The following is a 21,225-nucleotide window of genomic DNA, read 5'->3' on the forward strand; positions in this document are numbered from 1 at the left end:
ATTTTCAGGGTAGCACCTGGAGTTACGAAGACCAGAAGTGCAACGCAGCAGAGCTGAATTGGCTCCTTGCATTTTTCTTTTGCAGAGGTGCCAGCCAAAGCTTTCTTTCCAAAATAAGACATTTCTGAGCACAGGTGCTGGGTTGTGCCAGCATGAGCATTGGATGTGTACTGGAGCACCCAGGTATGCCTGGAGACATTTCACAGCCAGGAGAGAGGCATTAAGCTCACGGCAGAGCTCCATGCAGCGTTCCCTGGCTCACAGCGCAACCATCCTGGCATATTTCCCAAATTAGCCTGGTTGTGCCTTGTCACTGGGATTTACTCTAATCAAAAAATACTTTACACCTGAGAGGTTTTTGAGCCTTCAAAGGGTGCACAACCTGGCACAGGGATGAGCTGGTTTGAAGGCTCAGGTGGTTTGAGTTTATAAAAGTTCCCAATCTGTGGGAGGAGGGGAGAAGAGTGGGGTGGGGTTATGGTGGTGATTGCTTCAGGAGTGGGGGCAGCAGCTGCTAAAAATTTACAGACAGAAGTTTTTGACTGGGAGAGTGGAGGGATACACAGAAAAGAGGAGCTAGGCCTGCCGGTGAGCTCAGACCTGTTATTTCAGGGTTGGTGCTTGGGAACTAGACTTTTGGGGCTGGAGGAGCAGGTTCCTGGCTGTGTTCATGATTTGGGGTTTCATGGTGTGTTAGGGAAGCGCTTTCTTTTCACAGTGGGGAGGGGTGGGGGTAGCCAGGAAAGAGCTGATGTGTCTTTTTGAGCTTTGGTCTGTGTGGGAACCTTTCTGCTATGGCTCCTGGCTGCTTCTCCTACTAGTTTAGTATCCCTTTGGCAGGAGAAGGCAGGAGGCTGGCTGGGCCAAGGGAGAATCTGCCACAGCACAGCTGTGAAGGGGAGGGGATATTGAGCTGAGGGTGGCTTGCTGTGATGCTATGGGGAGGAATTTGTTTCCTAGAGAGCCCTATTTCTATGCTGATGTCTGAAATATGTGAACTTGAACAGAAGTGGTTTACCTTAGCTGCTGTTGAAGCCTCCTTTTTTTCATTACCTGGAGATAATGGAGACCTATTGTTTGTTAAGCTTAATGGAAAGGTAGGAGCACGGCAAGCCTAGAGGGAGCGAAGACAGCACAGTGACCATGTCTGAACTTACCAGAGTGAATTTGCCTCCCAGAGTGTCTCAATTTCTTTGCTTCTGTTGGTTTTATTTTATTTATGTTGTGAATATTGAAAACACTTGTACCTTCTTGTAAAAATTGACTTTTCAGTAGCTAAAGTAAATACTAAACCTGTGCTTGGGGACTTATATTTGACATGCTGAAACTGATAAATCAAATACCAAGTGTCCTCTCTGACTGTAGATATACTAATTTTCAGTTCATGCGCTCTGGCCCATGATTTGTCTGCTGTAGGTGGGCCTCACGCGTAATGTGGTTTTAGCTGGTCTGGAAAGGCAGCTGCAGACTGAGAACTGTAATAGTTTGTTCTGAAACTAGGAATATTTCAATAGGATTCCACGTAATGGATTCAACTAGGCTACTGTAAGAATGTCTGGGCTGAAGGCTCCTGAGTTTATGCTGTGCTAAAGTTGAGAATCAATGAGGAGATTCTGGATTTTCAGATCAGCATGATCTCTCCAGCTTATGTATAGCTGATAAAGGATAACAGTGTCACTATTTGACAAGAACACTGTGACCGGCATTGCTCTAGGGCTGTTTTAACTTACATTTCTTTGCTTCTTGGTATCTGTGAACTGAAACTAAATAAGCAGCTTGTCTGCATTATATGAAGGTTATGTTTACCTGTCATGATATCCTGAGCGCAGCCGTGTTTTTATTGTTGTATTTTGAATATACCGACTGCTATTGAAATTTTGTTGTATGATGATAATGTACTGCACAGATAATTTGTCTTGTTAATCCTTAGCAAGTACTGATTTTGTTGGCTAATGGCAAGTTATAGATAAGGGTTGAGGTTTTTTGTGCATTGTCCTACATACTTTAAAAATAACTAGGACGCAAACTTTTTGATATAAACTTCCTTGACAAATATAGATGTGGTCTTTTTTCCTTTCTCTCCTCTCTTAGGCATGGAAAAACTGTAAGAAGCGGAATCTTTGCCTCTCAGTAATTGTGAAAACTAGACATCCCTTTAACAATGAAGAGCAGCACCTTTAAGGTAGGCTGGGAAAAATAACTGTGAAAATCTTCCTTTTTGTGCTGTCCTCTCACTTGTCCCTGCTTTGGTCAATATTGAGACTTGTTATTTAGTTCTTTATTGTTTTCCAGTACAAGCTACTTATGGTGCTCTTGTGGTTTGTTTGGGTTTTTTTCCAATGGCTTTGGCTATGACATCTTGCTGGTTGGATCTTCCCTGTATGTTGAGGGGGGCACGCGGGCAGCAGCAGACAACACTGCTGCTTCTGCCAAGCAAAGCTGGTGTGGCTGAGGTAGCAAGGAGAGAGGTGCTGCATTGATGTGGCATAAGACGGTAGGAAGGAGCCACCAGGTTTCTGGGTGCCAAGTGGAGTTTTTCCATTGAGTGTGTTGTGCTGTTCCCTGGTGTTGCTGTGTCCTTGGCCAGTCCCCTATACCTACATAGCTGCACCCATGTTGGGAACAGAGCAAATTTCCTGGCACCCTGTACTTGAGGTTGGACGACAACTGCCTGAACCAGTGCCTGGACTCCCATGAGAAACGGGTTCCCTGCACACGTTGTTCACTAATGCTTCTTTAGGCTTTTGGTGTGTGTAGTCTGTGTGTTTGGCCAGCAGAGGCTGTAGTTGCAGCCAGGAAAATCACTAAATCTCTTTGATGTTCTTCCTTCATGAAAAATTATGTACTTTTCTGGCTGAACTTTGCATGGTCATCATGGTTACCTTTAGAAAATCAGAGCACCTTCTCTTGCCATTGGAAAATAAAGGCTGACAATACAGACTGAAGGATTTAACGCTGTTGTAGAAGACATAGGAAGGAAAGGAAATAATTTCAGTTCAGTCACTGAGGTTGGACCAGACCTCCTTTGAGAAAGGAGGAAAAGTGGTGGGGACTGAGAAAGGGAAGTCTCAGGGCAGGGAAGGTTTTCCTGGGAATATATCAAAAGTGCTAGAAAGGAAGCGGAGCACCACTGTGAGCATCTGGCTGAGCACAGGGGATGTGCATGTAAAATGTCGAACTTGTATGCATTGAACATGGTATATAAGTGTTTGTCTGGGCAAATCTGTGTCCACAGCTGATTTCTAGGAAGCCCATAAATTTTGTGCTCTCTCTGTCCCAAAAGAATCCTGTTTCAGTGTTTGTGCTCCCTGTGCCACTGGGGAAAGAAACCAAGGGCCAGACACACACAGGGAGGCTTAAGGACTTGGATGAGGGTTGCTGCTCGGCTGGTTTTACTCTGGGCTTCATAGCTGCTGTTCTGGCTATTACATGTAGGCAGATCAATCTGCACACAGCTGCTGATTTTCCATGTGGGCTGGTTTTCAAGGGAAGACAAGCTGCATGGGGAGGCTAGGGGGCCAAGCAAAACTTCTGCTCTGTCAGATTGTAAAAAAAGCTTCTATAAATGTTGTTGACATAAGAGAGTCAGTAATTTGGCTTTCAGTGGAGGTAAGGTAAAACTTGCTGTCAGACTACGTGGTTCAGCTGGGGTAGGAGCATGTAGGTGCTGAGGAGCTGCAATGTGCACTGCCTGTTGCCCAGGCAGCAACCAAGACCAAGTTTGGGTCTATAGGAAAGAGCTTTGTAGGGTGGGTGGAAGCAGCTGGGAGGGATGGAGAACACAATCTGTGAAAAGCAAAGATTCATTGTCCCAGGAGCACTAGAACTAATGAGCTTTGCATTTCAAAGGTGGCGAGCCTTCTTCAGACCCTGTAAAATACACGCCTGGGATTTGTCATGTTAAATCTTTACATGGAAGAGGAGTGTGTGGAGGAGGTGGAGAGAGAGGCAGAGGAGGCAGCATGCAGAAAGTAGAGGCCAAAGGCCCTTATTTGGGTGCAAGTACCAATCTGCTGTCTGCATGAGTCTGCCTGAGTTGCATATGCTCTCCTTTTCTCTGTGCACAGAAAGTTGTGATAAATAGAGGTTGAGGCAGTGAAGAGCATTTATTTTTATTTGCCTATTTTTGTCATTCAGTTGGCATCTCTAGATGAATGATGGAACCAGGAGGAACAGGCTAATCTCCTTGTGAATCCAGTCCTCATGCGTGTGAGGCAGCCTGTCTCAAAACCAGTTTGATGCCTGCTGACTCCTCACAACCTACCTTCGCCTTAGAAATAGCACACCAGTGTAATGGTCTGCTTTTGGCAACCCTGCTGGCTACCCCACGGAGCCTGTCCACCAGAGCTGTGGATAGGCAGTTTTCCATGCTCTCTGGCTAGGGTAGCTCAGGTCCTGGTCTCTGTCCTTTCTTCTGTTTGCCATCAGCTATCAGAGTAGAGATGGAAGGACTTCCTTATGACACTGTACCCCTCCCAGCAGCCAGGTGTAGACCATGTAACGCAAAGGCTGTTCTGCCCCTCTGCAGGGCCTGGATCCATCCTGCCCCAGTGCTGGAGAGAGCTGTCACTGCACGGGATGGTTGACACAATCTTTTGCCCCATCTATCTTTTTTCTAGGGACAAGCTACTTTCAGGCTTCGCTTTTGATGACAAAGGATGTTAAAATGTGCGGACTGTTTGGTAGTGTCTTATTTTTCCTTCCTATTTTCTTTCCAATGTGTCAGTTTTAGTAGCCCCACATTCAACACGTGGGCCCATGGGCACATGTAAAGCATCATCCTCTTCCTGTCAAAGCCAGTGACTCCTGAAGTGAGGAGGCTAACCAAAGCATCTGCTGAAGATGACACTGTGCCTAGCTCCAAGTGGGGTAAGAGAAGCTGTTTCATGTCTTGTTGGTCCATGAAAAGTTAAAATTGTCAGCAAAGACATCAAAGCAGGTGTGAGGATGCTTCTGCAAGACTTGCCAAGGACTCCTCTGTTCCTGAGTGATGCTGGGAGCCAGGGCAGGGAAGAGGCTGCAAGCGCAGTCTGTTTAATATTCTCTTCTGTCCCTCTGATCTCCCCCCTACCCCGCAGAAGCAACATGTCCCATGTTTCTGCAGAGCTTGTCCTGAGCAATAGCAGCATCTGTCAGGGGTTACAGTGGCATTAGCCTCATGGAGCTGGGAGTTAGCAGTGCTTGGCAGAGTGACAGTTCTGCTGTACCTTACATAAATCTGTATCTTGCATAAATCTGTCTCTGCCTACTCTGTCAAGGTGTGTGGTCACAATTTGTCTGATTCCTCCTGCTGTCCACAAGGCCTTTCAGTTTCCTAGAAGATTTTATTTGCTTCTTGAGGCCCCTCTCCCTCTTCTTTCTTCACACCTCCCCCTCTATGCCCTTTCTCTCATAGCTTTCCCACAAGTCCTAGAGGCAATGTATCTTGTTAAAGCAGTGTTATTTTAAAATAAATTCCCATCACCTGCCCCTCTCAGGTGCTGCAGAAAGCTCCCCATATTCCCATGGAAAGGGGGAAGGTCTTGAGCCTCCCTTCGGCTTTGGCAGCAAACCACAGCAGCCCCCTGCCCACCCCCTTCTGCTATGGGCTGCACCCGATCCCAGGTCCTCGTTCCTCACTCATTGGTACTTAATGGTACTTGGTATGCCTTGGTTGGCTCTTAAGAGCTTTCTTGGACACTTCTAGACCTTCTGAGGCCAGAAAGTAGCAGCAATTGCCCCAGTCCTTAGCTTTCTTCCAGTCTCCAAGGAAATTTGTGGGGAAAACAAGAAAGTCTTTATTAAACAGACCGTGCCATGCATTTTCGTACAAAGCACCTGAAGAAATTACGACCTCTTGGAAAGCATCTCTGGTCACCACAAGGCTTGTCCTGAGCCACCCTCTCCTCTCCAGGGCTGCTCAGGGACCTGATGGGAGCCATGCTGTGGTGGTGGCCTGTGGTGTAGGGAGGGTCCACTCACCAGTACTCTCTCATGTCACTTTGTCACCTCCCCAGCTGCGCTATTGTTTCAAGGCTGTAATAAAGAGCTGCTCTGAGCACTGTGGCAGAGACCAGCGTAATGTTCCTGTTGGTCTGCAGGGCCAATCTCTTAATATGTATTACCCAATAAAATACAGCGGCTCCAAAGGAGCGTATGGTCTGTCAAGTAAGCTCATTGCACCTCTCTGTGAGAGTCTCCACTGAAATATGTGTCCTTGGGTGCTGAGAAGGAGGTGCTTGAGAGTAAGGGTACTTATTACTGTTATTATTTACTATCGTTTGGTGTCTGGAGCTGACAAGTGGTGAAGGTAGTACACTCTTCTACCACACGTTATCAAGGGGGGGAAAAAAAAAGTAACCCATGTTTTGTTACAGCATGCACCCTGGGCTCTTAAAATGGAAGTTTCTGTTTTGTCTCCAAGCTTGCTTTCTTCTGTATGCAGACGTGAGAGCTGTAATGTTAAGTGAATGGTATGTATTAAGTCTATACAATGGCTCTTTAAAAAATAATTACATATGGTACAAGAGGGAGAGGAAATAACTCCATTCCTGTAAATGGCCACTTAAGATGTGGACAATAAATAAATAACCGTAATAAATAATCTGGAGTATATGAGTTTAAGCATTTAGGAGGAGTAAATCAGCGTTCTTTCTCCATTGTCTGTTGAGATGCATCAGAAATAGAGTTGGAAGTAAAGATTTCACTCAGAGCTGTGGCGAGGTGTTGGAAAGCCCATGGGCGTGTGTAGGAATCTCCTGCCCTCCCCTGTCTCTCCCCTGGTTTTTTGTTACACTTTCCCTGCACCACCCCTCCCTGTTCACAAGCATGTGCTGTGTGCTTGTGAAATGGAAGAGACTCTCTTTAAGTCTCACTTGCGAATAAGTGCAAGAACAATGCCTGGGGAATAAAGCTTCCGCCGGCAGAATTAAAGCATCTCCCAGATTGCTCATTGGGTGTTCAGTCCTTCGCCTCTCCAACGGCTTTGCCTTTCCACCGGCGCTCTTCCACCCTCCTCTGCCCATTCATACCTGCTCCTCGCAGACGAAACCAGCCGCTCTTCTGGCTCTGTGCGAAGTCTGAGTGTCGGTATTTAAATGCAGCTCCAGTTGCTAAGCCCCGGTGACTAGCGGAATGCCTAGCTGGGGCTGGCAACCGAGGGCTGTGTCGCTTTAAGGCATGTGATACTTTCCCGAGCAGGGATGTATTGAAATAGGCTACGGTACTTACAGCATCGTATAGCAGTGTACGTACAGCTGCCTTACTCTGCACCGCCCGCGCTGGAGTGAGGCTGCTCTGTCCTTAAGCATAAACTGCTCCTCGTCCTTAAGTATCCTGGAAGCTGCAAATTATCTCAAGATCACTTCAAAGGTCTCATCAGGCAGAAGGTGATGCTAGGAGATGATTTAAAGGTGAAAATGAGAAGGTTTCCACCCCTCAAACCTTGGCCACTCTTCTGACGGCAGAGTCTGAGAGCTCAGATGTCTTCTTTACTCTGGGAACAGGATTTGTAACGAAAGAGATTTTTTTTTTTTCTTTTAATCCTGATAAAGAAGATTATTGGGAAGCCATTAAAAATCCCTTATTGTGATACAGATGGATTTAAAAAAGTGTTAGATCTTTCCAATGAACACTAATAGAGTGCTCTGCTCTTGGTTGGATTACTCAGGTAAGGAGCTTCTTTAGGATTTAAGATTCAGAAAGCAGATCTGGAACTCATCAGATAATAACTGGAGGAATACTTGCTGCCGTGGGTTTTTTTACTAATGATAAGATGATCTGTGTGTAAAAGTGTGCATGTGGCAGCAGTTTGCTGACAAACAAGTGCATGAAGAAATGTTTGTAAGAAATGGTGGGTTTTGAGCAAAGGTAGTTTGAAATAGCATAGCTTGAGAAAGACTTTTTTTTTAATTTAATAAAAAAAAGGGGGGGGGGGAGGAGCAGAGAGCTAATAATAAAGCCTGAGTGGGTTAAGTCAGTCTGCTGTCCATGTGGTTAAGAATATGATGCCCGAGGAAAGACAGAGGAACGTTTAGCAGGCTGTAGAAGTTTGGCTTTGCTTCCCTGTTTGGCTAGGATTTTCAAAGTTTGGTTTAAATAACGTGAATACCTGAAATATCCCTGTGTGAGAGTCACCTTTCCCTCTTACCTTGTATAAAAAGTATGGGAGCACCAAATATGACAAGAAGGCACTAATTCCTGAAGACACAGGAAGCCTCGGAGCTCCCAGATCTGAGGGGATTGAATCTATTTTGCAAGATAAATAGGTCTAAAAAGAGAGGAGAAAAAGTACACTGTATGCTGCAAACTAAGCAGTTGGAAATGAAATTAATTATATGCTAAGCAGTGCATCAAACACTCAGTACAGAGAAAGGAAGAGCCTCATGCTAATCAAAATAATGGTTTGGTATTTTCTTCTAATTATACTTGTCAGTTTATGTGGTTCTTTTCAATCTGACTTAAAATGCTTCCCAAAGACCATGCTTATTTTAAAATCAGGAGCAAAAACGTATTTTATATGCATATATTTTATTGCAATTTTAACGTTGTTAATTTTCCTACTGCAGTAATCCCCCTGCTGTATCATATACAGACTTTTTAAAAAATTTTTTCTTTAAGGACATGATTCTTCTATGTGAGCAATTTAATCTTTCAAAGTCTTTCTTGCTCTGTGAAAATGATGTTCAGCTGATTGGATTATTAGATAGAAGACGGCATCACGTCATTGGCTGTGAGGAGTGTGCCTGAAGTTTTGATAAATTTGGCAATATGAAATGCAGCAGAAGGTGTTGTTAAGGGAACTGGACGATGTGTAGCGTAGCTGAGCCTTGCAAACCTCCCGATCCTTGCAGGCATTGAGAAGGAGCTGTTGAAGTTAAAAAGTCAGAGGGAAATTTAGCCAGTTACTATAATAATGAATACAAGTATGAAAAATCACAGTTGCCTATATCAGGTGGCCAAGTATGCCAGCACTGGGAGACAAAGAAATTGCTCTTTCCCTTTGCAGTAGGAATCTTTACAATTTTGACACAATCTGCGTTGTGAAAAGATCAAATCTTCTGTGGAGTACATATGAAATTCAGTCTGGCCGTGCTCCAGTCCCTTTACACGCACAGGTCGAACAAAAGGAAACTGATTTCATCTGGGGATTAGAATGTAATTCTGAGAAACAATTACTTTGTTTAGCAGACAGCATCAGGATTAAAAATTAATGCTTGTAAAACTCAAAAACAATAAACCGTTACCTTCTGGGTCAGTATTAGCCTTCCAGTCTGGGGGTGGGGTATTTTTGAAATGCATCTCAGATACCTGAGTATGTTGTATGCCTCTCTGTAGTGTCTTTAAAGTAGTTTTGATACTGTCTGGACATCATGTGTATATTTTTTTAGCTGGCAGTGTGATATATTTTTTTAAAATTTTTATTTTTTTAACTCCTTTGTAAATTCAGCTATGGAACAGTGTGGGGATATTTTCCAGCCTTCTATTTACATTGGGTTTTTTTAGTCCTCAGATCATTACAGTTTCATTATTACCACTGAATTATTAAAGTCATCCAGGCTCCTGTGTTGACATCTCTTACCTCAACTGTCCTTTCCGGCCATGACCTTTGTTGTATGACGGTTGCATCCTGCAGGGGGGGAATAATAACACAGAGACAAAAGCCATTTAGCAAGAGGAGTGTAAAAAAATTTTTAAAAATAAATAATTAAAATACTGTTGTAATGGAAGCTGACTATTCTGTGTGCTGTAAGGCAATGGATAATAATGTCTGTCTAATATTTTGTTTAGAGAATGGCAGTGGTCTCTGCAATGTCCTGGGTCCTGTATTTGTGGATAAGTGCCTGTGCAATGCTGCTCTGTCAGGGGTCCCTCCATCACACTTTCCAGCAGCATCACCTGCACAGACCAGGTAGGACTGAGATCAGTTGTGAGATACCATAAGATTGCAGGCTTTCTGCCCATGCTTATGTTTGTCTTGATAATTGATTGAATAATCAAAAAATCTGTTTTGCTATTTAAGTTTTATGAGTTGCTTGCCTCTATATTGCACAGCATCTTTTTTGGGTTGGTCTAACATGTGTTGTCCTTTGCCAGTCTGATATTGGAATAGTCATCCTTTAACGTTGTCTTCTAACAACTTCCCAACACTGGAATCCCGTTTTGGATAACTGTTCAGTTTCTCTGTCTCTTTCTCTGTCCTTATTCTATCTCCCCTTCTCCGCATTTTGTGCAGTTCTGGAATGGGTGTGTAGCTCAAAAAACATTGTGACAGCACAGGTTTGAGTAACTTTGCAGTTATCTGACCCAAACTGGACATGGGGTTTGTTACTTAAATTAATGGCACCAAACATCACTCGGAGTCACTAGTGTTTACTGGAGGTCAGGTGTTTGCCTTTAGCATAAATGAGAGAGTGAGTTATTCTCAGGTTCTGAAGTTTACCTCTGAAAATTGATGGGGTTGCAAAAGTGCAGCCCAGAGGAGAATTTGGGACTGTCTTTCAATGGAATTCAATACCTGTAAAGTCAGAATAAATCCCCAGGTTAGCAGTGGAGAATGCACCTCACTTTGACTGTTGTGATCCACAAAGACTGCACACCAGTAGTTTTACTGTGTTTTTATTAATAGAAATGGATCACATAACTTCTTCAACTGTTAATTGAGCTTTGAAGAATATGTGCCATGTTAAAAATTAAGGGGTTGGCATATTCTAGCACAGTATTACCATCTGGTTAAAATTAGAGGGGCCAAGAATGTTGCTTAACAAATTTGGATCCAAAGAAAGGTGGGAGAGGTTTTAAGAGCTTTAGAAATGAAAGATGCAAAGTGTTAACTTGCAGTGATGAATCATTTAACAATGTGGCAACTAATACTTTAATAGTTTTTCTTGATGTAATGGCATACCTTCAAAGATGAACAGTCTTGAACCACAGGTCTTTAGCAAACTTAATGACTCAAAGCTTTTCCAACTACTTTCATTATCCAAAAGCTGTAGGTATTGGCATTGTCTTGCTTTCTTTATAAATAAAGTATGCATAGTATAGAGGAATAGACCAAAACCTTCGATAGACCAGCTCTCAGTAGCTATGGTAGAGGACCAGATTAATTAATGGTGTTATTTTTACTAGCTGGCACTGAAAGTTTGAAAGTATTTGAAGTTTGAGTGGCAAGGTTGTTATTTGGGACTTGCAGAGAAATGAACAAAATATTTATTAAAATGCATCTGTAAGTAACGTTGCCAGTTACTTGAGTCTGCCCCCCAGTAAAGGAAGTTGGGGGGGGGTGGGTGGGGACAGCCCAGGTAAACAGATAGGTAAAAGGAAAATGTAATCTCGTTTTGTAAAATCAGTTGAAACAAGTGACATGATGAGAAAAAATGAGAGCTGGGCAGATTCCGAGCTCTGCAACATTTGCCTAAGCTTGAAAAATCACCTTTTTTATGAAGCAAGAACAGCAAGACACTGAATGCATACCAAGTGTTGGGGAAATGTGAAAAATGACAAAAATCTTTCACTCAGAGATGCGATACAGATAGAGTGAAGGTTTTACAGCTGCCTCATCACCTACTTAGAAACAGCCAAGCTTTCCCTCTTGCGAGCCTTTCTCAGGCAGCTTCTCCGCACCCTACGTGAGTAAGATTGATGGTGTTCTGATCCCAGGCAGCCAATTTCAGTCTCAAGAAATAATCCACTACATTGACAGATGAGTGGAATTTGACATGATGTTCACCTCAGATTCAGATTGTGCTGCACCTGGGAAGTACCAGCTAGTGAGCATCCTTTAGGGAAACTGTTAGAGATTTTGGACAATTTCTGCTGTCACAACAGAAAATCAAGACAGTGTTTTTTATAAGGCCATGAATTTGCAGTCTGCCAACTGAATGTGAAAGGTTGTACATAAAAGGGATGGAAATATGTTAACTAGCAAACTGAGTGATTTTAATGTATTCAACTGCAGTCCCTGAGCACACCCTATTTTTCATATTTATAATATTAGGAATGCGTCATTTACTTTTAGTTAGTCACTGTGTAAGTAAGATTAAAATGTTCAGCCAAATAAAAGTGAATAAAAAATGGATGCAGATGAGCCAGTGCATAGTTTCAGTAATTTAATATTTGGTATATGAAATTTCAACTTATTGAATCATGGCAAATATAGTTGTAATCAATAGCATGCTCAGCATACCTTTTCCTTCAGTTCGTGATCTTCCACAGATAATGAGATCCTCTGAAAGAAGAGATTTTGAGCTGCTCAACCCCATCATGGGGCTACTTTCGTACAAGATAATTAAAAAGGCAGGTTCCACCCCATCTTGTGCTTCTTATACTTGATGCATAGAAGAGTCTCAGTGAGCACAGGAAGCTGCAGGTAGAAGATAAAATCCTCGTGGAGTGTATTTAACATAATAAGCTTGAACTGAACTCGGTGGATTAGCACAGTGAATATACCCATCTGTACTACTGCGGTTAATCCAGTTTTGAAACACTGGAAACAAAGGGCAATATATGAAAAGGTTAGGTCATCATCAGAGATTTCTGAGCTTGCTCTTTTCTTCTGAAACTTTCTTAAGCAAGGGTCTGAATGGGTTGAAATAGATTTCTACGCACTATGTGCAATCACAAAACCTTAAAGCTTCCATTTGGTGTAGTATAACTTTCAGTTTTATAATTCAGTACTTCTTTGTTCAGTTAGACATAGCAGAAGGTACAAACCTGAAAACAAATGCAATAAACCACTTTACGTGAAAGTATTTGTAATTGACTGTAGCTTTATTTTTCTCTGAAATGTTCACAGGTGGGCACAGATAGTAAGGGCATAGTAAACGCTGCTTGAATATAAGGTGGATGATGCTGTATTACTTGTACTTGTTCGTTCTTGTCTCATTAATGCGATGAAAAGTTTGAATGCTATTGTTAAGTAGCCTTAAGTATCGGTGGCTGTTCCTTTTGGCTATGATAGATGTGGAGGGTAGGGTACATTTTTAGGCTGCTTCACTAGGATCCAGAGGAGACCTTTGAAGTAAGCTAGCCGAACACCACTGCAGCGTAATTCCCCTTGGGTAATACGTATGGCTTTCCACAGTTTTTTTTATGATTATATTTCATTTTCATGAAAATTATGTTAGGCAAAAGACGTATGAAAGCATTCACAGGAAATAACTTTATGTGGAAACAAATCTCCATTTTTTTTTCTTCAAGCATGTCATTTCTGTGTGATTTAATAAGAAAGAGCCGTAATAAGAAGAATTCCACATTGGCCGTTTTAGGCTCTGATATACGCACAGTTGTAGAGCTGTTGAATTGGCCTGAGGATTAGAGTGGACAGGTTGTGATTTGCAGAGTTAGCTGAGTGCCTGTGATAGTCCGTTGATCATCTGATTGATGGGATTGACCCTACCCAGAGGTAGGAAGTGAAGTAGATGCTGGCATTTGGCAAGACAGCAAGATATTAACAAAGCAAAGGGTTCAAGTTTTAAAAAAAAAAAACAAAACAAAACAAAAAACCACTCCCCAATCATGCAATTTTTACCAAATTTTCTGGCTTTGTTCCATAAATTAGGGATGTTTTGCTCCTAGTGAGGACGATCACCTAATACTGGATCACAGTGGACAGCACTGGCCATGTGTTGGTAAAAAATACAGAAAGCACATTAGATTCACCTGTAAGTTGATGCGAAATAATTAGCTACACATCAAGGATGCTAGGTTAGTCTTGCATACAGTGTGAAGATGTGAGGCAGACATAAGCAGAAACACGTACCTGCTGTAGCAATGCTGACATTTGCAAATATGTTAATTAAAAATAGGCCTCCTCAGAGGAAGAAATCATGGACTGAATCAAGGCTGGAACTGCATGTCTACTAAACATGAAGTACCTTTTATTGTGACAGTAGTTAATGATGTGCCCATTAAAAATCATCTCAAGAAGTGATTCTCTCTACCTCATATTACAATGAGGAAAATCCATCTCAAAGCAATTCTGCACAAACTAACAAGCAATATCAACCTAAGGATGCTCTGAGCAGGTTTCTCAGTAGGCAGCATTTTGCAGAAGCTTGAGTCTGTGCCTGTGAGTGAAGTATTTCTTAGTTCTGATCTTGGCTTTCCCACTGTTTTTTATAGCCGTGGGGGGAAAACACGTATTTTCATATTTCAAAAGGTCTGCTATTTTCATATGCCCCATATATGTGGCTATTCAGTTCAAAACAGACTGGGAAGAATGTTGGTCTGAATCTAATTCTCAGAAAGTGTAAATAAAATATTGTCTTCACTTTGCAGAGCAACTGAGATCTGGAAGATGAATTCAACAGGATTTTTACTCTTGGAATTGATAGAGCGAGTGTAGGACTAGGTAGTTAATATATAAATGTATACAGCTTTTGTGATTAGCAAGAATTGTATTACATTAATCATACACTGTGAATGCAAACTCTTGCCTTTAGTACACAATGTCCAAATTGTCATGCAACAACTTAGCCAATATCCAGTAGATCACCTCACGGACGTGAAAGCTGACAAATGGTATTTCTTGCTGTATTAATTAAAATGAACATATTTATAAGCTCTAAAGGCTGATTTGATCTCACTTGCACCAGTAAATGCACAGGAGGCACCATATATCCTGGTTTGTTCGCGATCAGAAAATCCAGTTCACAATGAGCTATTCCAGTCGCTCGCTGGAAATCATCTCTCTCATGATACCTTTCTGTCACATACCTCTGTCCTTCACAGTCTGTTCTTGAATATGTGAAACTACCAACTGCTAAGTAAAGAAATCCAGGTTGGAGGTGCTTACTCAGTTCCTGGTCACATACAAAATACACTTGGATGTATGTGGACAAACGTGTGTATTTTATATAGGCAGAGAATGTATGTAATGAAATCAACACTTAAGGATGAGGTAGGATTACTAGCAGTGTGATAGCCATGAATTGCCTACTGTGATTGTGTGGTACACTTGTTTACAACAGCAGACTTCATTAGAAGTATCGCGCACTGTGATTTTTACTTATTTTTTTCCCCCTCTAAAAACATCCAAAAGAGAGAAAACATGGCTATAGGGTGTGTTTGCAGCCAGAGGGTTAAGTATGTGTTTTTCTGGGGTCTGTAGCCTGTTACTTTAAGGGGCTCCCCTCTCTCAGGTAAAGGGGAAAGGGTAGGCAGGCATTGCCAAGGAGCCACCAGTACTCAGTGGAGGGTCAAAGGCACGAGGACACCTCTCTTCACAGGAGAAGGGTGCGTAGCTGGGAGTCTCACAGCTCGGTTGCAGGTAGAGGAAAGCTGTCACCAGTCATGCTGCTGAATGTGATGCCTTGTTGCTTCTGATCCAGGTAGACGAAGCAACCTGAGGGGGAGCAGGTGTTGCAGCTTGATGGACTGTGAAGAACAGCATGGCTAAGGTGCACGGTGGGGCACTGAGCAGACCGCTGTGCCCAGCGTGGCTCTGCAGGAGCTGCTGGAAGCGTGGCCGTGTTCCCTGCGATTGTCCCCGCCACACACCTTGTGCTAAAGTGCAATGGCAAGGTGCTACCAGTGGTATTTTGAGAGAAAGGACATGCCTTTTGCACATGTGGCTTGCACTGGCACTGTCTGGTGCTCTGGTTCAGTCCTCCCTGCTCTGTCCTTCCTCCCAACCCTGCTTCTGTCCCTGTCCCGTGCCACTTCAGCTCTCAGGGCCGTCTGCAGGCAGCCACAAGCAAAGCACATCCCTCTTTACGTGGCAGAAGCTGCTCTGGGGAAACAGAGACCAGAAAGCGCCTCTTGCTGTGATGGCCCCAGCAGGCATCTTCTCCTCCCACACCCGTGTGCCGAGCCTCCATCTCCTAGTGCAGCCTGGGGGCCTTGGTGAGTCATGGAGGGACCTTTCAATGCACCGCACTATTTGTAGCGCTTGCTGTCATGGTATTAGAGACTGTGAGAATTCATGCTATGGTGGTTAAGTCCCAAGGAAAATTTGGCACCTACAAATATAAACCCCAAAGGCAAACTACATTGCTCTGCGCTGAAGTATTTCTGCTGATAACATCAGAAACCTGCCTTTAATGATTAGCCTACTTTAGTCCAAGGCTCATTTATATTTTAAAAGGCAATATCCAAGTGCATTTCCTCATAAGATAGATGTGTTTTCTCCCATTAAGTTTCATATTGTTTTATCCTATCCCGCCTATAATCTTTGTATTTCCTTTTGAATGTTTTCTTTTCCACTCTGCTGTGAAATCAACCTTTGCTGTGAGCAAGATTTATTTTCCTGATGGGATTCAGCATTTTTGCGATTTCCAGAGATGCTCTGTACAGAACAGTTCTCTCCAGCTAAACAACTTCTTTTTTGTTTTTGTTTTTTTTTTTTGTATGGCGCTGGTGCTGGAGATTTCTTTTCATTGTGCTCTAGGCAGGGACCGCAAGGACTGCAGCACAGTTGGACTCTAAATTTATGAGACTCAGTCAATGATGCACAATGGGGAATTGAGGGTGTAAATTAAGCTGAATGAAGTTACAAAGCCTCACGTATGTATCTGTGACTCATATTTCTATGCTCTATTTAGAAGATTGTTATGTGACATCTCTCTCTCTCTTGCCTTCTGTATTCTTATCAGAACAACGGGTTTCCCCTCTTCCTTCACAGTGGGTGAAGAAACCAGTCCTGCCCTTCTTGAATGGCCACGTCAGTGGCAGCAGGAGCAGGGCCACTGTTGCTATCATATAATTCTGTCATAGTATTCCATTGTAATCCTTATTTTACTTTGAGAGAACAGCTTTGTTGGGAACTGAATTGGTGGCAGGAATGGAGGATCGTACTAGTTCTTGGATGATGTGAAAGTGATTCCTTAAGGATCACCAAGTGAAGCACGATTCGTGGACAATCTGTTATCTCAGATGGCTGAATTTCCTTCGACCAGGGTGCCCTCATTGTGGTGTCTTTGAGCTACAAGTAATCTGGGAATAGTCTGCTCTACATCAGCAGCTCCCACCGACAGTCATGTGTGCTGGGCGCTATTTAAAATTGTGCATAAATATTTCTTCTGTGAGCTGTGAAGTTTTAATGCATATCATGCGCCTTACCTCTCACTAAATGAACAGGCAATTAAAAAGCAGTTTAAATGGTGATCCTTGTCTCTTGATTATTAGGAGAGCTGCTGGTTCGGATCAAAATATGCATTGAATCTGTCCTCATGCATGATCGAAAACTACTATTGGATTAATTTTGTTTTCTGTAGATGACAAATCTGAATTGAGAGCCTTCATTGTGAATCTATGAAACACAATGAGCAAAAATCACTTCTGTAGTTAACTTGTGTGGAAGCGAAGGTTATATTGATGGACAACTTGATTGGAAAACTCCCATGAACATAATGTCAGTTTATTGGAAAGTGGGGAACTTGGAATTGTGATTTCCTTTGCTGTAAATATCAGCAGCCAACAGGCACTATATATCAGCCTGAGTCCAGGCAAGAGCCTCACGTTCTTAACTGCACACGCTCTGATAAAACTTTATTATCTTTTTTTAGTGTCCTCATTAATGCTCTTCAAAAATGCTGTTAAATATTTTTGGCAAGCAAAGCTTCAGCATAATTTTACTGTATTGTTAAGGATTTATTAATGATAATCTTTTCTTGCAGAGTCTATTTATATTTGATCATGACATTAATTGGTTGCCAAAACAAACTACAGTTAATTGTGTTTAATTAAGTGGTTGGGAGCAAGCAAGGATAGTTTATTTGGGAAATCAGTTTCATTGATTTATATGTTTATTTTTTAGAAGAACGTGAATAAATGAAGGGAACCTATTGTTAAGCCCCTTTTTCCGTACATACTATCCAGGAATCATCAATAACACAGTTGTGACTTTGGACAGATTCAAGAGTGGAAAAGAATTTGTATTCTATATATTTGCCTATACAAATCTGTTAGGAAGTCAATGTTCACTTTCTGAATCATTCTGAATTCAAATAAAGCCTAAACCCAAGCAGAAATAAGCTCAAGTAACACTGAAACTAACCGGAAGGTAGTGTTCAGAACAACACGTGTTGAAAAAATGCATTGCAGAGGAAAACTTAACTTCATTTCAGGTTTGGCTAAAGGTGTTTTGGATAAGGAAGGTGTGATAAAATACAGTAAGATATGAATAGATAAATGTTTTCTATGATAATTATAGTAATACAGTGTATAGTTATATTGTATTTCTATGATACAGTAATTTCTATATTTTCTATCATGCATTTCAAAATCCACTAATTTTACACTTCAGAAGCTTTTGAACACCAGCCTATTTCATCTTGTAATGTAAAATCAGAACTGAGTGGAGAATCCGGAGGACATAATGTTTTTTTGAGGAGTCAATTTCCTAAGTTGAAACTGTAATTTAAGAAAAATAGTAGTTTGGTATCTTTGTGCATTCCTTGTTTCTGCCTTGATATTCCTTTTTTTTTTTTTGGGGGGGGGGGGGTGGGGGAAATAATCTGCATAAGGTTTCTGTTATCCCAGCATCTACCTGAAAGAAGGCATCTTGATAAACGAATAAATCCTGTCTGGAAGCATATATTCAGATATGCCAGCAGCTGCCTCTTTTTCCCAAAAGAAATCGAGACCTCACAGACTTCAAATCCAATACCAATGCAAATATGAGGAAGGGTTTGTGTGTCCCCCTAGCTAGTAGCAGCTCTTCTTTTGGTTTGCAGCAGAACTGAAATTAAAGGAGAGGTCTAATGTTTTCAGAATTTGCCCTTTTTCCCCAAATCTCTGCTGATTTAATAAAAGGTATTTCCTTAACTTGTGGTTTAAGCAAGATTTTTGATATCAGGGCTACACTAATACTGTTTGCTGTGAGTATCGTCAACTCATCAAGTTGCTCCTCTTGGTTACTTGCATGAGATGCTTTCGAATTTGGGCGGTCAGTCAGCCAGAAGTCACTATTGTGTGTTGAAACAGAAACTCAAGGGATGAGCTGAAGATAAGAGGCTTTTGAGTTTGTGATTGGTTTCAGCATACCAGGGCAGGATCTGACAGAGAATGATTGTGTCTAAGCCAGCTCCCACATCTGCAGTATAATTATTTCTGCAGTAATATCATATTTTTGTGAGGCTTTAAAATGGAGCTTCTGTGTCGTCTGTCCCACCCCACCCCCCCAAGTAATTAGAAACTGTCTTTCCGTGGCTAAAACCTCAGTGCCTTCTCCATCAAGTCAGCCGCCTGGGTGGTGTTTATCTTAACCTTGTTGTGAGTTTCTCCAACAAATAGATGACTCCTTTAGTTCTAATTTAGTTTCTCTTGGTATGTCTATTATCTCTTTCTAGTTGGCAGGCAAGGAAATCAGTTGTGCATCAAATGAAACCATTTGTCATGGATTAGTGCATGCAAATGCCTTGATAACAGCAATAGACAAAAGCTGGCAAGTGTCTGAACGCTAACTTCGGAAAAGAAAATTAATAAGGCCAAAACACCAGTGACAGCAGTCCCTAAATGAGATTATTCAATGCCTGAGAGCAAGGTGACTCTTCTATCCCCTTCCTTGCCATTTTTTTTCTCTTACTGAAATCTTAAGACATCAGGGTATTGCAGTGACCCCTGCGAAGTGGATGAGTGTCCGTGGGAGCCCCTGGCTTTCCCAGGGCTGCTTGATGTCAGGACCTTCCCTCCGTCTATTCAAACCCTTCTGTATCCACAGCAGAGTCGGGAGACGGGATTCATAGTTGTGCAAAAGTAGAGAAGACCACTGGCAGAAGATCAACGCGTATATCCCAGTTTGTCACAGCACACTGGAATTCAGTAGAGCTGCCAGGCGGGATACCTAAGTGAATCATGTTGAAGTGGAATAGATCTTCCTCGGTGTCTTGGTTAGAAATATTTTGCATTTCCCTTTTCCCCGAGGACAGAATTGGGTAATTGTTTAATGCTGATCTCCTACAGTTGATAAGACACTGAATTGAATGAGTTGACAGCAGCTATTAGATATTTATCTCATGCTTGTGTTTGTTACTCCAGGTTTTTTTTACGAGCCTGGTTGGACTCTTTTCAGTCCTAAAATTAAGTGTGGGCTCTGCCAATTTCCCCACTCAAAGGATGGTGTGAGGAAGAGCTGAGACAGTTGTGGGAAGGAATTTTGAGATGCCCTGTCTGGGAGCAGGCTATGGACAACAAGCATCTTTTGCACATTTTATTTCCAGCCCCCCCAAACCACTCTTATGAGAGCACCAGACACAGACACTGTAATTTAGTGTAAGGACCACAATGTAGACAGATTACCTGCTGTCTTCTCCTGGGGTTTTACCATGTTTCATTCCCCCCCCCCGCTTATTCTATTTCTAAATCTGTCTCCCTTCCCTTAAATCAGTTTCCTTTATTTTCTTTTAAATCTTTCTTTATGTAAGCTCTTATGGCTCTCAGTTTTAAAAAAGGCTCTGTGAACCTCCTCCTCTTAAGAGTCAATGTACCTTGATGTGCTGTTTTAGCAATAAAATGCCGCTTGATTTCATCCCAATTAGAACACAACCCACACTTTTATGAAATAGTTTCAAACATTGTTATTTGGAAATAATCAAAATGGAGCTATTTGATCAAAATATTTGAAATGTTAAAATACATTTTTCACTTTCTGATATTGACACCATTTCTAACAAAAACTGTGGAAAATATAAATTATAATCTTTTTCACCCATAGGAAAAAAATTATTTCTGTTGATCAGAATTTTCCAGTGGGAAAAATTTCACAGGTACTTTGTGCCTGTCTCTGCAGCAGGCTGTATGCAAGGCAATATACTATCGGAGTTGTTCCTGGGTTTTGTTGCCCCCCCTCTGCCCCTATGCTTTGATTTTGTGTATTTGTGCTGGAAACAGACCTTTGCTATTTACACCCCCAAAGTTTATCTCTGTTTTGATGCTGTAGCGTAGTCAAGCCACCTTGTTGAGCCTGTGATGTTGCCACAGACTAACTGTGTCGGTCAGATTGGGTAAGGCAGGCTCTGGAAAGCAAACTCTTGGCTGAACAGGACTAGTTCTGAAAATGAACAAATGTCGGTGATAAAAATAGGTGCAAATTAAAGGGAAAGGGATTTTTCCTTTTAGTGTGAATCATTTGATGGTTTCCCCTAGTAAAACAGTTCCTTGACTTTTTAGATTGGATTTGAATTGGCTTTGAGCTGCCTGTTGCTGTGTGGCATTTTGTGATGATGTACCTTCTATGAGCAGTGTGGGATCAAGCAGTTCTTTTGTACTAGTCACACTCTTCTGAGGTTCAGGCTATGCAAGTCCCCC

The 21,225-nt window shown here is 42.1% G+C and overlaps 1 protein-coding gene across 3 annotated transcripts in view; it reads left to right on the forward strand.

Annotated features, from left to right (window-relative positions):
• The first annotated feature begins 495 nt into the window (after window positions 1–495).
• The window catches only part of TAFA1 (TAFA chemokine like family member 1), a 238,786-nt gene continuing 218,056 nt past the window's right edge, over window positions 496–21,225 (forward strand). For 2 of the 3 annotated variants that reach the window (XM_074602428.1, XM_074602429.1), the window contains exons 1-2: window positions 6,797–7,648; window positions 9,769–9,889. In XM_074602428.1, coding sequence (XP_074458529.1) covers window positions 9,772–9,889 — 118 coding nt within the window. In that variant the 5' untranslated portion in view covers window positions 6,797–7,648; window positions 9,769–9,771. Of the gene's footprint in view, window positions 614–2,091; window positions 2,183–6,796; window positions 7,649–9,768; window positions 9,890–21,225 lie in introns of those variants that run through there. The other variant, XM_074602427.1, reaches the window with a different exon arrangement.

The sequence above is a fragment of the Larus michahellis genome, chromosome 10 (genome assembly GCF_964199755.1).
Source record: "Larus michahellis chromosome 10, bLarMic1.1, whole genome shotgun sequence".
NCBI lineage: Eukaryota > Metazoa > Chordata > Aves > Charadriiformes > Laridae > Larus > Larus michahellis.